Below are 13,148 nucleotides of genomic sequence, written 5' to 3'. Positions count from 1 at the left end.
TACCTTGCTCATAATATTGCCAAACTTGAATGTAATCTTTAAACAATTAGATTGTTTGTATGTTATTCAAGTGTATTGAAAGAACTTGTTTCACGAGTTTTACGCAGGGTTTGAAAACCGATAATTTTATAGCATCGGTGATAGGTCATTTAGAAAACAAAACTGATAAAAACAGTTTCATTCGAAAAATAGTTCGGTTTAGCTTGTTAACATTTCAGAGCAATATCAGATAATGAAATATTGACCGGTTGGCTTGTGTGTGCGTTGATTGGGTTGATTGACCTCTCGTTTTCGATCTCTAAGAACGGGGCGGGTATTGAGCTGGACGCGATGGCTTGCTGTCTCATTAAGTTTCTTTGACTCTGTGCAAGAACCTGGTTAAAGAGGGGTTTCATAAATCGCTATTATAATTTCTTTCAATAAAACTTTTAAACTCAAACTTTCAAATGTCATCGAGTAGATTATTCGATATTTTAGGTATTACAACTTATAGGTATCAATTCCTCATTATCTACCAAAACCCGTTTGGAGTCACATTGTATCTTTACTTCAAAGTAGGATAACATTGTCTTCTTTATTGTGATGTTCAATATAAATTATTATTATTGGGAATAAATAAGTGTCAGTCAATATATCCTTTTTATTTTATTCCTACTTATCTGGCATGGCGAAAGCATTGTTCAATTCAATTCAATTCTTGTTTATGGCTTTTGTCTGTGCCAACTGGGCACAAGGTACTTCGCCAATGTCATGTAGATGAAGAAGGCACGAAGGAGATTGATCGGTGAAACTAATGAAAAGTTAATTTTGAATATGTACCAAGAAATAGTTGTGATTAGCTAGTTAGTTCTTTAACCTAATGCAGCACAGACAACACATGCATATATATCTAACACGGATATTTTTTGTACATTATACTTTAATTTTATTACTTACTATATATTTACATAAAAATCTACAATAAGGACTGAAAACAAACATTAAAAAACATTTAACACTCAAAGGACGGGGGACTTTGGAAGGAAGAACGTCATAGAGGGGATAGGTAAGTTTGGGAGAAAGCATTGTTATTCTTTCATGCAAAATGTCATGTCATACCTGGCTAATTGTCAATGTCAACTTCGTGTCAATTAGTTCATATTATCTATCTAGCTCTAAGAACTATGAATAATAAAATCAAGCTATCGGGCCAGATAAGATCTAAAAATGTTTATGCCCGTGACGAGGACAACGTTTAGAGGTATGCAGAAAAAGCAAAAAGTATCGATATTTTTAGATATGTTAAAATCGAATATCACCAGTGGCGTGCACTTCATACATCCACAAAAGCATTACCTACCCTTAAATTGATATATAACTCGTATAGAAGAAGAATTTATACTATTGCATTCAATTTCCCTGGTGTATGCATACCCTGGTAAGAAACTTAGTGCACGCCACTGAATATCACTTACCGAAAATAAAATCCTCGATTTTTTTCACTATACTTTTATTACAGTACAGTATCTACAGTCAGTGGATGTGTATCAGCAAAAATTTTATATTTATCAATATGATTTAATAGTATCAATATGAAAAATATTTAAACAATTTCTGCTGAATCAATATTAGGCGATTAGCCTCAGTTGCTACGGCTCTGGCACCTGCGTTTATACGTCAGAGCGATGGGCTGAGCTTTCTGCAAAGCTGGATCCCATTATTCGATGTTAGCTCAATAAATTACAACATAGTTACAAATTTTTATTAATACCTAATAATAATAAATATATTTATTGCTTTTAAGTCAAAGTCAAAAATATCTTTATTCAAGTAGGCCCACAGATGGCACTTTTGATGCGTACATAAGAACCACACGGTAGTGAGATGATGGCGATAACCACATTCGTAAACTTAAAACTAAAGCTACGAGGGTTCCAAACGCGTCCTGGTCTAAGAAGAAGCCCACAACAAACTTAGCCGGGTGTTTTTTTTTTGTTATCACCATCTCACAATGTCATTTTAAATTATTAGAAGAGCAACCTGGTTAGAGCAATAATTTACACCCAAGCTTTTTTATCGTTTACGTAGTCCTTTATACTATAATAGGACTTTTCTATAAGCTTACGTTTAATACAAACTTTGAAATTTATAAGAGACATCTCCAAGATGACAATTGGTAGTTTATTGTAGAATTGTATGCAATTTCCTTTAAACGAATTATGAATTTTATGTAACCTAGTATATTGCACTGTAAGTTTATTCTTACTTCTAATGTTTAAATTATTGCAGTCACATTTTTTCTTGAATTTAGAAATGTTTTATGAACGTACATTAAATTTTCAAATATGACTGACTATACACTGTCATTTATAGCATAAAATTTTAGCATCATGTAAAAGTAGGTTTATATAGTACGCAGTATGTACTTCAGTATCTAGTACGTATATTATAAGATTTTTGAGTTAAGACTAATTTATTGCTAGTAAAAAAAGTTTAGCTTAAAAAAGGTAACTAGATTTCTGGAAGTTCATGGACTATATATACTCGTTTGTTACCATTCCTAACACATTAATAAACATTACATACCTGTAAGAGGTAACTGGCACCGGGACGGCGGGAAAAATTGTATGGTACATCGATACCCAAAACTAGAGGGACAACGGGTTACGTGAATACAGGATTTCTGAGGCTGTCCGTTTGTCGTTTTCAAAGAAAAGCCTGGCTAATTATTAGTTAACCTACACTTTTGTCCAATTACGCCATGAATAAATAAATTTGAATTTAACTATAGGATATTTATTTTAATTCTTTTTTAAGCTTTGCAATTATTATTTTTTTCTAATAGACCCTGGAGACGATACTATCTAACAAAAGAATAATATTTTTTAAAACAATCCCTATCCCTACTAATATTAAAAATGTGAATGTAAGTTTGTTTGTTACGCTTTCACACAAAAACTACCGAACCGATCATCATGAAACTTTGTACACATATTTCTGAAACTATTAGAATTAATATAGGGTGCTTTTTATCCCGAAATTAAGCTCAGTTCTTTTGGGAGTGGGGTAGGTGTTTGACGATTTTACACCATAACGCCGTCAAATGATAACCGATTTAAATAATTACTTTTATCCTTCAGATGTTATAATGTCTGTTTAATTCTGCCCGAATTTCGTGTAGATCTGATGAATGTGATTGGAGATAGAGGACACAACTCCTCAGCGGACGGCAGCCAACCCGTCATTTAAGGCTTAGCTATCCTAAATACATAAAGTGCGTAGAATTACACCTGAATCGAATGCCACATGTCTTTCGAAAAACAAAAACAAACGCAGACGAAGTCGCAGGCAACAGCTAGTAATATATATACCTGAATGCAATATACTTACCTATATTGCATACTAATGGTAATTTATTTGAAATTTACTTCAATAATAGGTATTATGGGGCTCGGTGTATCAATAAAACAACTTTTTTTATACATGTAATTTAATGTACCATTATGAATGCGTATAAATATTTAAAAATGTAAAACAGTGATAAAATTCACAGTAACCAATACACAACTGTAATCAACACAACTAATAATACCAAATTATATATTCAAAAGTCATATAGTTTTAGTGAAATATAGAAAAATTACAATTTTAAAATTGTCTAAGAATTATTCTGTTAATATAAATTTGCAAAAAATGCAAGATTTAAAATAGGTATTCACAGTTTTCAGATAAGTCCTAATTTTAATTAGCATGCAGGTACTATTATTTTTTATGATCTAACATTGGTTAGAAACTGTGTTTTTATATCGCGGAATTAAGGTAGGGTTCTATTATATAAAAACTTGGCCCCAGTGTTTTCAAAAGGGATCCAAAAAATCGGGAATATTTCAAATTTGTAAATATGCGTTTTGCACAGAGTAAAAATTATCGCAATTGTTAATTAAACGACGAAACTACTTACAATTATGCTAGGATCACATTAACAACACGCCACGCTACTCTTGTTTAGTACAAATCGAATTTAAGCATTTTTCATACCCAATAACCACAATTATATATGTATTCACTTTTGACTTGTTATACTCGCAGATGTTGGTAAAATACTAATATTGGATTGCCATGTGGAGTGGAGTGTTGCTTATGTGCCCGTGCCATTACAGTCTTCGGATTGTATAATATTTTCGTAAAAAAACGGTACGATTAAAAGCTTCAAACTTCTCATTGGAATGTTATTTTTTTTACAAAAATGGAATATAAATAACATTTACCTAATAATTAATAGAAACCTTACTCAATTTCTACATAAAGAAATAATATGAAGGTACACCACGTATAAACACATTGAGCGTTATTCTACATAATTACTGATAAACATGCTACATGTATGTAATACGCAGTAAATTGATTATAACAAGTTTTACCACAAGACGTTACATCGAATTTGGCAACTTGAATGAACACTTCGCTTATATGTAATAGTACAGACGTACACCGATCACTAAATATATGATAATATTATATTAACAAATTATTTCGTTTATCATTTGGAGATTTATATCACTGTTCTATTACTCCTTTAAAATGTTTGCAGCAAAAACTCTTATCCAATACTTTAAAAATGTTAAGGATGAAACACTTGCTACTAATGGATGTCTTAAATTTGTAACATCAGGATAAAAGTTACCTAATCCAAAATTTAGCAGTATTTTTAATAAATACCATGACGATTCCTGATTCGTTAGCTTTAAATACCATCATTATGATCAGCTGAACTTATGTTTTGCCCGTTTGTCAAGTGCTGATAAATATTTTGGTTGAGGCTACTTTTATTCTGATAGCATATTTTTTACTAATAATAAATATTTAAGGATAGACATTCACTACAAATCAATCACATTCTACAGCTATCGAACACTCGCACATTACATTAATTAAATTTATATACAGATTATGTCTAAAATATTACCTTAACTGCCTTACAGCCTATTAAAAATGTTGATAACACAGTACTGTACCTAACATTTGGTATATGGCCACTGATTTATTTTATTATAAGGTAGCTGATAAATAAAACATATAAACGAATTTAACTGTTCCTGTTAATTGTTATGGAACAAGAAATCATTTTGATTCCTTCGATTCGAATATTAACACTACTAATACATACGTGTAATCGTTTGGTTACCACAAAATAGCGAGTATAGTAACAAGTATGTTGAAATAAATAGTTGTCTTCATTGGTTGTCCTTAATAATGTTTAAAAAAAATCCTGTCCTTATTAGATACTAGTTCCAAACTCTAACTACTACTTTAGTTGTTTATATTGAAATAGAAAAAAAATGCCCAAAAACATGCCCAATCTCAGTCGTCGCAATTTTAAAGACGGAATAAACTTTTTTATTATAAAAATTTAAAATTTTAAAAATAGAACAACGCACAACCTCATTAATAATCATAACATCGCTGAGCTACTACCAATAAATCTGTACCACGAGTGTGAGATTTAAAGCCAACTCAACTCGTACGATAAAGTTTGCGGTTACATTACCTACCTATATATTTAAGGGAATAACCCCCTAGCGGATTACGTTAACGGTAATGCGAAGAGGCCTATTTTACTACATAGGACAATTTTAAATAACACGTGACTCCTAAACGATTTCATTTACTGGATTCAAATCTACACTCGGTATACTTTTCAACCTAAAGTCAACAGATTGAGCTAAGGGTCATATTTTTTTTATAAACATCGCAAACCCTAAATTAAATTTCGCTTCTATGAGAAGTAAGCCGGTTTTTAATGAACTAACAAGTAAAATAATGTTCAACTTTATGCTTAATTAAAGTTATAAAATTGAAGTTTTTAAGCATAAAGAAGAATTTACAATAATTGGGTGTTGTACGTTCATATTGAAAGCATAGTCTATGTTCAGTAAACTTTAAAAAAAGGTTCATCTGTAGTTAATGCTAACTGAGGTATTAGGTACCTAAGCAAAATTTTGTGCCTTCAGATTAAAAATGACGGTCAATTCTGATTTAGTGAATTATTATTTTGGTGGTGCGAAGTTGCCCCTGTATCCTAAAATCAGGTCTTGCAACATCTATAGATCCTGCCTCTATACTTACATACCGCGACCTCAATTTCGCTCATCGAGTACGGCAACTTTGAACACTATATCAACTAGTTGCCGGACTTGCCGGGTAGAGATTGCTACTATGCAATTAGGCCGCCTTTTGTATTCTGCTTCTGTCTTTGTTTATCTATTCTTCTTCTGTTTCTTTAACTATTAGTGGTGGCCAAATAAAGAGTATAGAAACACAAATATAAATTTGTGTATCTTTTCTTCATTTCTTTCCTTATTAAGTATTGGCACGCAAATAAAGGTAGGAAGACCAATCATATTGTCAGTAGGTAGATAGTTTTTAAATTAGGATTTTTTTAGTTTCTGAACAGAGACTACACTATGCAAGCCGAAGGGTTACCGCTAGGTTGTGCTGTGGGTGTAGGTAGTCCATTCGGCGCTTAGCTGGGATTCTGCGCCACCTTGCGCAGCCGGTACCCGCCAGTGCCGCGCACGGTGTAGAGTACCACGATTGCCACTGCCACCACCGACATCCCGATGGCGTTTATCACAATCGCCTCGGTCGGCATCATTGCGTATTCCGCACTCCTGCACACCGCATGCCCCCCGGGTTAGTTAGAATCATGAAAAGTATGTAGTTATTAGGTTTTAAATCCTCTTTTTTGATACAGGTAAAGCCCTTCGCTCACTAATCGACTCATTTTAATTCAACTTTCGATTCACATTGAGCAACTCTACAACACGTCGTCCACTGTAGCCTTAGTAGGTACAAGATTTGCTGGCTCGCTATCGAGGAGTCTTTTTCGCATATCAAACTCTATCGTCAGAATAAAAAAGACCTTATGTCACACGTTTTGAGTCGCAAATCCGGTACTTTTGATTTTGTTTTACAAATCAATATAAGATCCATTTTACACCGATGTTCAAGTATTTCCATACTCGAATACGACTTCTCGATTGCCAGCGAGCAGATCTTGTATTAAAGCAACAGGTCGCCCGCGAGGCGTCAGCGAGTGGGCAACGCGTTGTCAACCAGTCTACAACTCTGTATCGATTATTAATCCTGCCATATCAGTGCAAATTCAACGTGGTGACGATAACTTGACGGCTTGCCCACTCAATGGAAACCTACTTAATACTGCACAAAAGCTTTTTCATGCTCTAACATAAGTGAAGTTCGTGTCGAGTCGATATGGTTTTCGAAAGGCTTTACCTATGGTGCCAATTCTACACCAAATATTAAACTTAACTCATTTAGCATGTCTTAAAACAGTGCTATTCGTTTTCCAAGAAAAAAAAAGTGGTTGCACTACTTTAAGAGCTTTCATTTGAAATATTTGTGTACAGATTTATTAACAATATTATCTAGATTTCTACAAGCTTTTTTGAAAATAAGAGTTTGTAGAAATCTAGTAATCTAGTTCATTATAACATGAACTCTTCTAAAACTACAAAAATATGAGTAAAAAAAAATTCTTAATCCCTGTGATTATGAAATATTTCTACTTGAATTAAAAATAAATCAAAAAGTTAGTAATATTAGTAAAAAGCATGATTTATTACCGGTATTAGTCACATATTAATAAGCAACCAACCGCAACAAGGTGGTGGAAAAATCAAAAGTCGAATCACATCACAATATTTTAATGTATCGCAATAAAATTTTACATTAAAATCAATTTGTAAAATAAACAACTTACAATTCACGCTAAATAGGTTTTTAAAATTAATTTATTTCTTAATTAAAACTCATTGCATTCTATAATATTTGGTCTGATACAGACCGAATCTACTATTAGGTAGGTACATAATACAATTCGAGATATAAAAGCCTCCAGATTTGTACATATATAGGTACTTTTAAATATTTTACTGTACACGATTTTCAATATATTGTATAATAAAGAAAAAAATTAAAAAATCTATTATAATACTTTTATAAAACCTAACGATAGTTACTAAGGAAAAAAATCTTTATTTTTATTCTATAGATGCTAAATACTTAGTAGCTTAATTCCCGTCGCAAAAGATGCTTGTTTTTCATATGACTATCTGTCTGTCTGTATGAATGCATCATGGTAGCGCTCAAACCAACAAATAATTGATATTATTTAAGATGAATCGTCACCAGGCAACTAACTGCGTCAAGTTATGATCGTGATTTATATTTAGTTTTTTGTTTTTGACTCGTTATTTTTACTGAGTCTTTTAATAAACAAATTATATTTAATTATTACTTGTAGTACCCTGCCTTTGGATTTTACGTACCTACTACGTATTTTACAGGTGTTATAAACAAAAGGATTCGGACTACCTAATTACTTCACCAAAAAAAACTATGTAAATATTTCGACCAATAATGTCGGTTCTAGATAATATTCACACCAAACAAATCATCATCTTTATTATCAACCCATTACCGATACACTAAGGGCATGGGTCTCCTCTCAGAATTAGATGGGTTCCACCACACTGGCAAAGAGCTTAACGGTAGACTTCACATATCTTTGAGAAAGTTATGCAGAACTCTCAGGAATGTACTCACAATATTTTTATCCGTTATTTCAAGTGATATTTTAGTTTCCTGAGTTAAAATACACGAACGAATAACAGTAACAAAAATATATATTGACCTGTTTTCGTTAAAACGCTCGGTTATTTTTAAATATGTATATGAAAATATTAAATATCCCTTATAATTTCGATGTTGACGCTCAAAATAAGATATTACATATTCCATCACTTTTGCTTTTATGCACGTATAGTTCACTAGCATACTAGTTAACAATTATATAGTGGGAACATATTTTTCATAGACACTTTTTGACGACTGACAGCATACATCTTAGTCCAAGATCCCAGAGCCACCAGACAGCAGGTAGGCATGCGTTCTTAGTACATACTAACACTACTCTATCGTCCACATTTCCTTCGTCAGAAAATACGTGACGTTTGGTGGCCCTGGGATCTTTCTCTATCTAGTGAATTATTGATCGAAGAGAAGAAAGACCGCCTTTTTATCAGACATGTGTGGGGATACCTAGCAAACATCGATAGATGTACAGGGATTCATAGGGAAAGGTATAGCCGCGGTTTACGCAGTCCTAAGCCGTGGCCTTCTTTATAGTTTATTCATATAAATAAAACCAATTGTAATAATTTGTAGGTACCTACTTCTAAAAAAATTCTTCCAATTTAACGTATGATACGCAACTTAACCACAGTCGTGAAAACTTTGTATTCCGTGGATTATTGACGAGTTTTTGGAACAAGCATCGTAGAAAGATTTGGTCTTAGGAAATCATCAATAGTTTTTCTCTATACTAAAGCATCAACGGTCATAAGTAAATAATTATTTCTTCGACCTTAAATCCATAGATAAACTTTTCAAAAACATTTATTTTATGATTCTGGACACAAAATCAACAATTATAGGATTACCCATATCTAAATTTAAAAAGGAAACGATTTTATTGGTGGGTTGCTATCCCAGATATCCCTCTAAACATCGTCACACACGTTTGTTGAAATGGCAGTCAGTGGAAATGTACGTGAACATAGATCTACAAATCAACAGAGGCTCTAATATCGCGGGCTTCAGCTCTGAATTTGTTCCTCGACAGAATGTACATGACCACAGCTAGTATGGCAATGATGGTAACTCCGATGGCGTTGATGATCACTCCCTCATCCGGCAGGCCGCTGTATCGATCCGCGCTGTGAATATGCATACATAGAAGCACTAACACAACATGCAGAAAAAACTATTAAGTTTTCATACGTCACATAGCAACTTAAACGCGTAAGATCAGACTAGCGACATTTTACTAACATATAAGTATATCTTTATGTAAGGGAATCTATTCATTGTCACCACCAAACGGTACCACCAGAATAAAACCTTTCTTTTGTTTATTTGCCTTTTAGGTGTGCCAATTCAGCATCACGTGTATTGGAAGATCCACAAAGGAATTGTTAAAAATGATAAAACCTCATTTATTAATGAAACCAATCTAGTGCCACTCAGGAGGTACTTGCAGACGTATCAAAATTAAAGAAAGTTTATAATTGAAATATTATCTAGCATACTGAGCTAAACGAAAATAAAACGTTAAGTAGTTCATTTGTGTTGTTTCATATAAGAATAGAAAAGTTCAATAAAACTGCAGATTAGACTCCATAATTATGCAGAACAACACTATTCATAACTTTTTGACAACTTCATTTTGTGCGAAAACCTCTCCTCTAATGTATCATCCATACATCCAATAGTATATTATTATGATATACTCTATCATACATTCATGAGTTATATAGGACAACTACCGCCTTAAGTATAATAAACCATTTCCCTGGAGGTATCGTTTGCTGGTGTAGTTGACAATGTATAGAAAGTAGGTAAGTAAAACAGGACGAGACGAGACAATCTTTTTGCAAATGTATGGTTATGAAAAAAATGTTTGAGTGCGATCGTGCTTATTGAATAGGGTAGGGCTTGAAACCAGTTTAATAGTTCGTACAGCGACTTCGTTTGTAAAAAAGTTCTCTATAACTGGTCAATATTTGAAAGCAGTAACAGGGAATATAATCTATTAACCGGTTAATAAAAGGTTTATTGATTAAGATGTTGACTGCGGTGACTGACCGCTTGAGTTCGGTCTTTCACTTAGCAGCGCGCGCAATCTTTCTACGTTTCCTTGACCCCGTGTGAAATCAACCGGTTAATAGTCAGAGCAGTCTAATATAACATAATATACCATTATCAAATCAATTTTTTTTAGCGAATCTGAAATAAGAAACCGTTTTAACCTATGTTTATTTTGAAACAGGTTCCAAGCCCTGTTTTTGGGACGAGGTACAATGATCAAACTGAAAAAAGCACATCCATGCATTGATGCAAATCTAGATGCAACATATACATTTAAAATTTTCAAAACGTTAACATTTATGTAAGCCTGAATTTACTGGCAGAATAAACGACAGTAAACTGATTGAAAAATGTGTGTACCTTAATTCTCCCAAAGTAGCGTTTCTAAAGTGAAATGTTGGTTATTATGTGTTTTCAATTATATAAATCTAATAATACCCTAAAAGTTAATAAATTTGTATGACCTATTTCTCTAACACGTTCTAAAATCTATCATAGTGCAAACTAAAGGAAATATTGGGGCCTATCATAATGTTTAATCAAATAAGTACCTACCAGCTACCTACTAAGTACTTCAAAGTTTGTCAACGGTAACTAAGTATTACCTATCTAATAGCTACATGTGTATACAGACGGACTGCTTTGAAATGTAAACCAAATCAGCCTATTTATGACCCACTTATGCTTTTTAAGCCTAGGTTCTAGTCCAATATTAACCGCGTTAAAATAACCGTCTTGGTGTGCGATCCGAGGCACGGATGTAGACAACATCAAACTGCTGACTGGCTCTGAGAATTCCTTGTCAGAAAACCTCAATGCCTATTATTTTAACTATTGTCTAACGAGAGCTATTCGACTATAAATACACTGATAGATTTGTCAACTGCAGTAAATGGCAGTACGCCTGTATATGCCCTCAAATGTACCTAATAGAATATTTGTATAGGTTATGTGAGCTACTATACCAAACTTTGCCGAATATCCATTAGAAAAATGTACATACCCAAGGGTGAAGAGAGCCTTTTCAGTCAGTCCGGTGACGCAAGCGCACACTCCGAGAACAAAAGTGAGGACGCCAAAAGCAGCGTGTATGGGCACCAAAGATGCACGGAAGTTAGCCGTGCCTTTGTTACAAATCAACAGTAGAAGGAAGCTGAAGAAACCGACGGCATACTGCAAAACAAAAAAGAAAACTTTAAAATACCTAGCCGTCTTCAAGAACGTATGAGTTTAAGCGATTTCGCAAAATTCCCAATTGCTCTCTGAGTGAATATGAAACTTTACAAGAGTTTTGAGAGTTTATTTTTATAAGAAATTTTATGTCAGAGTAGTGAAGTTAAATGCGAGAGTCTGACAATGCAATTTGAAATTTTAACGAGCTCGTATAATGTTCTTACTTTATTCGTATGACTAGTATGTTTTTTTTCTTGGTAACAAGTAACAAGTAAATTATGTAGTGATAGTCGATACCTTTGTATTATGCAATACAAGATTCTCCATATTTGGTCGCTTATTGGTTTACCTTTTGAATACGTGAAATACCATGAGTATGATTTATTTGTGTTTTGTTGAACAACTGTTCTTGATGAAATTTGACACTTTTGCCTAAATCTTGCATACTGTAAACGGCATAGGATTTTATCCTGATAAAGTTTTAGTGGGATTACAAAAATTGAATTTCTTACTTATGTAAAGCTTCACAGCTAAACAGATCTCGCTAAAATATTGATAGAGTGCATCTTGGAAACGCTTTACTCGGAAAATAAAGAGGATACTTTTCATCGCCACATAAGAAAGAGGACGATGTCACAGGCAAAAGCTGGTGTTAAGTATTCCATCATACCTACATACAACCTGTACAATAAAGAAATACAAGTTTATCAGGAAGCGTTAGTCAGTTAACTCAAACTAGAACTTTTTATTTATATTATTTATAATATGGACTTTTAAGGCATGTGCAAATCGTCCCTCTACTAATCTAAAGTTAAGAGCGTTCCAAACCTACAAGGTCTGTGAAGTCCACACCAAATTTTTGACATACCTATGTTTTTTAAGCTTCGTTAATTTTAAATTTAATCTTTTAATGAGGTTCGATTTGCATTTAATGAATTACCTATACCTAAACCCGCACGTCTTTATGAAGGTGTGGCTGGTATGCCCATGTTTCAAAGTATGTTTGAGAACAGTAGTATATAACTACAACCGAAGCCTTCAGATAATTCTTCAATAGGTTTGCCCTTTAAAGTAACTAGCTGAAAAATACTTCTATTATTCTAGTAGGAATTCTTCAATTTTCCGGCTTAACAAGCACCTATCCTATGTTCGAAACCAGAATACAAGCTAATTCTGGGACAAACTTCGTCAAGATTGCTGCTTCGCCTATAATCGAAAGTAGGTAAAAAAATTTTGATGATAATAATAAATAAATGTTCTCCAAT

General features: G+C 33.3%; 1 protein-coding gene across 3 annotated transcripts in view; it reads right to left on the bottom strand.

The window, feature by feature from the left end:
* Positions 1 to 3,308: 3,308 nt before the first annotated feature.
* LOC120624240 (cytochrome b reductase 1-like) overlaps positions 3,309 to 13,148 on the bottom strand; it is a 102,656-nt gene continuing 92,816 nt past the window's right edge. The window contains exons 5-7 of one of the 3 annotated variants that reach the window (XM_039890680.1): positions 11,714 to 11,883; positions 9,672 to 9,779; positions 3,309 to 6,650 (exon numbers count right to left, since the gene is read on the bottom strand). In XM_039890680.1, the coding sequence (XP_039746614.1) occupies positions 6,503 to 6,650; positions 9,672 to 9,779; positions 11,714 to 11,883 (426 nt within the window). In that variant the 3' untranslated portion in view covers positions 3,309 to 6,502. Of the gene's footprint in view, positions 6,651 to 7,771; positions 9,780 to 11,713; positions 11,884 to 13,148 lie in introns of those variants that run through there. The other 2 variants (XM_039890678.1, XM_039890679.1) reach the window with 2 other exon arrangements.

The sequence above is a fragment of the Pararge aegeria genome, chromosome 6 (genome assembly GCF_905163445.1).
Source record: "Pararge aegeria chromosome 6, ilParAegt1.1, whole genome shotgun sequence".
NCBI classification, from domain to species: Eukaryota; Metazoa; Arthropoda; class Insecta; order Lepidoptera; family Nymphalidae; genus Pararge; species Pararge aegeria.
Note: the sequence above shows the minus strand (reverse complement) of the source record. Positions and strands in the feature narration are given on the sequence as shown.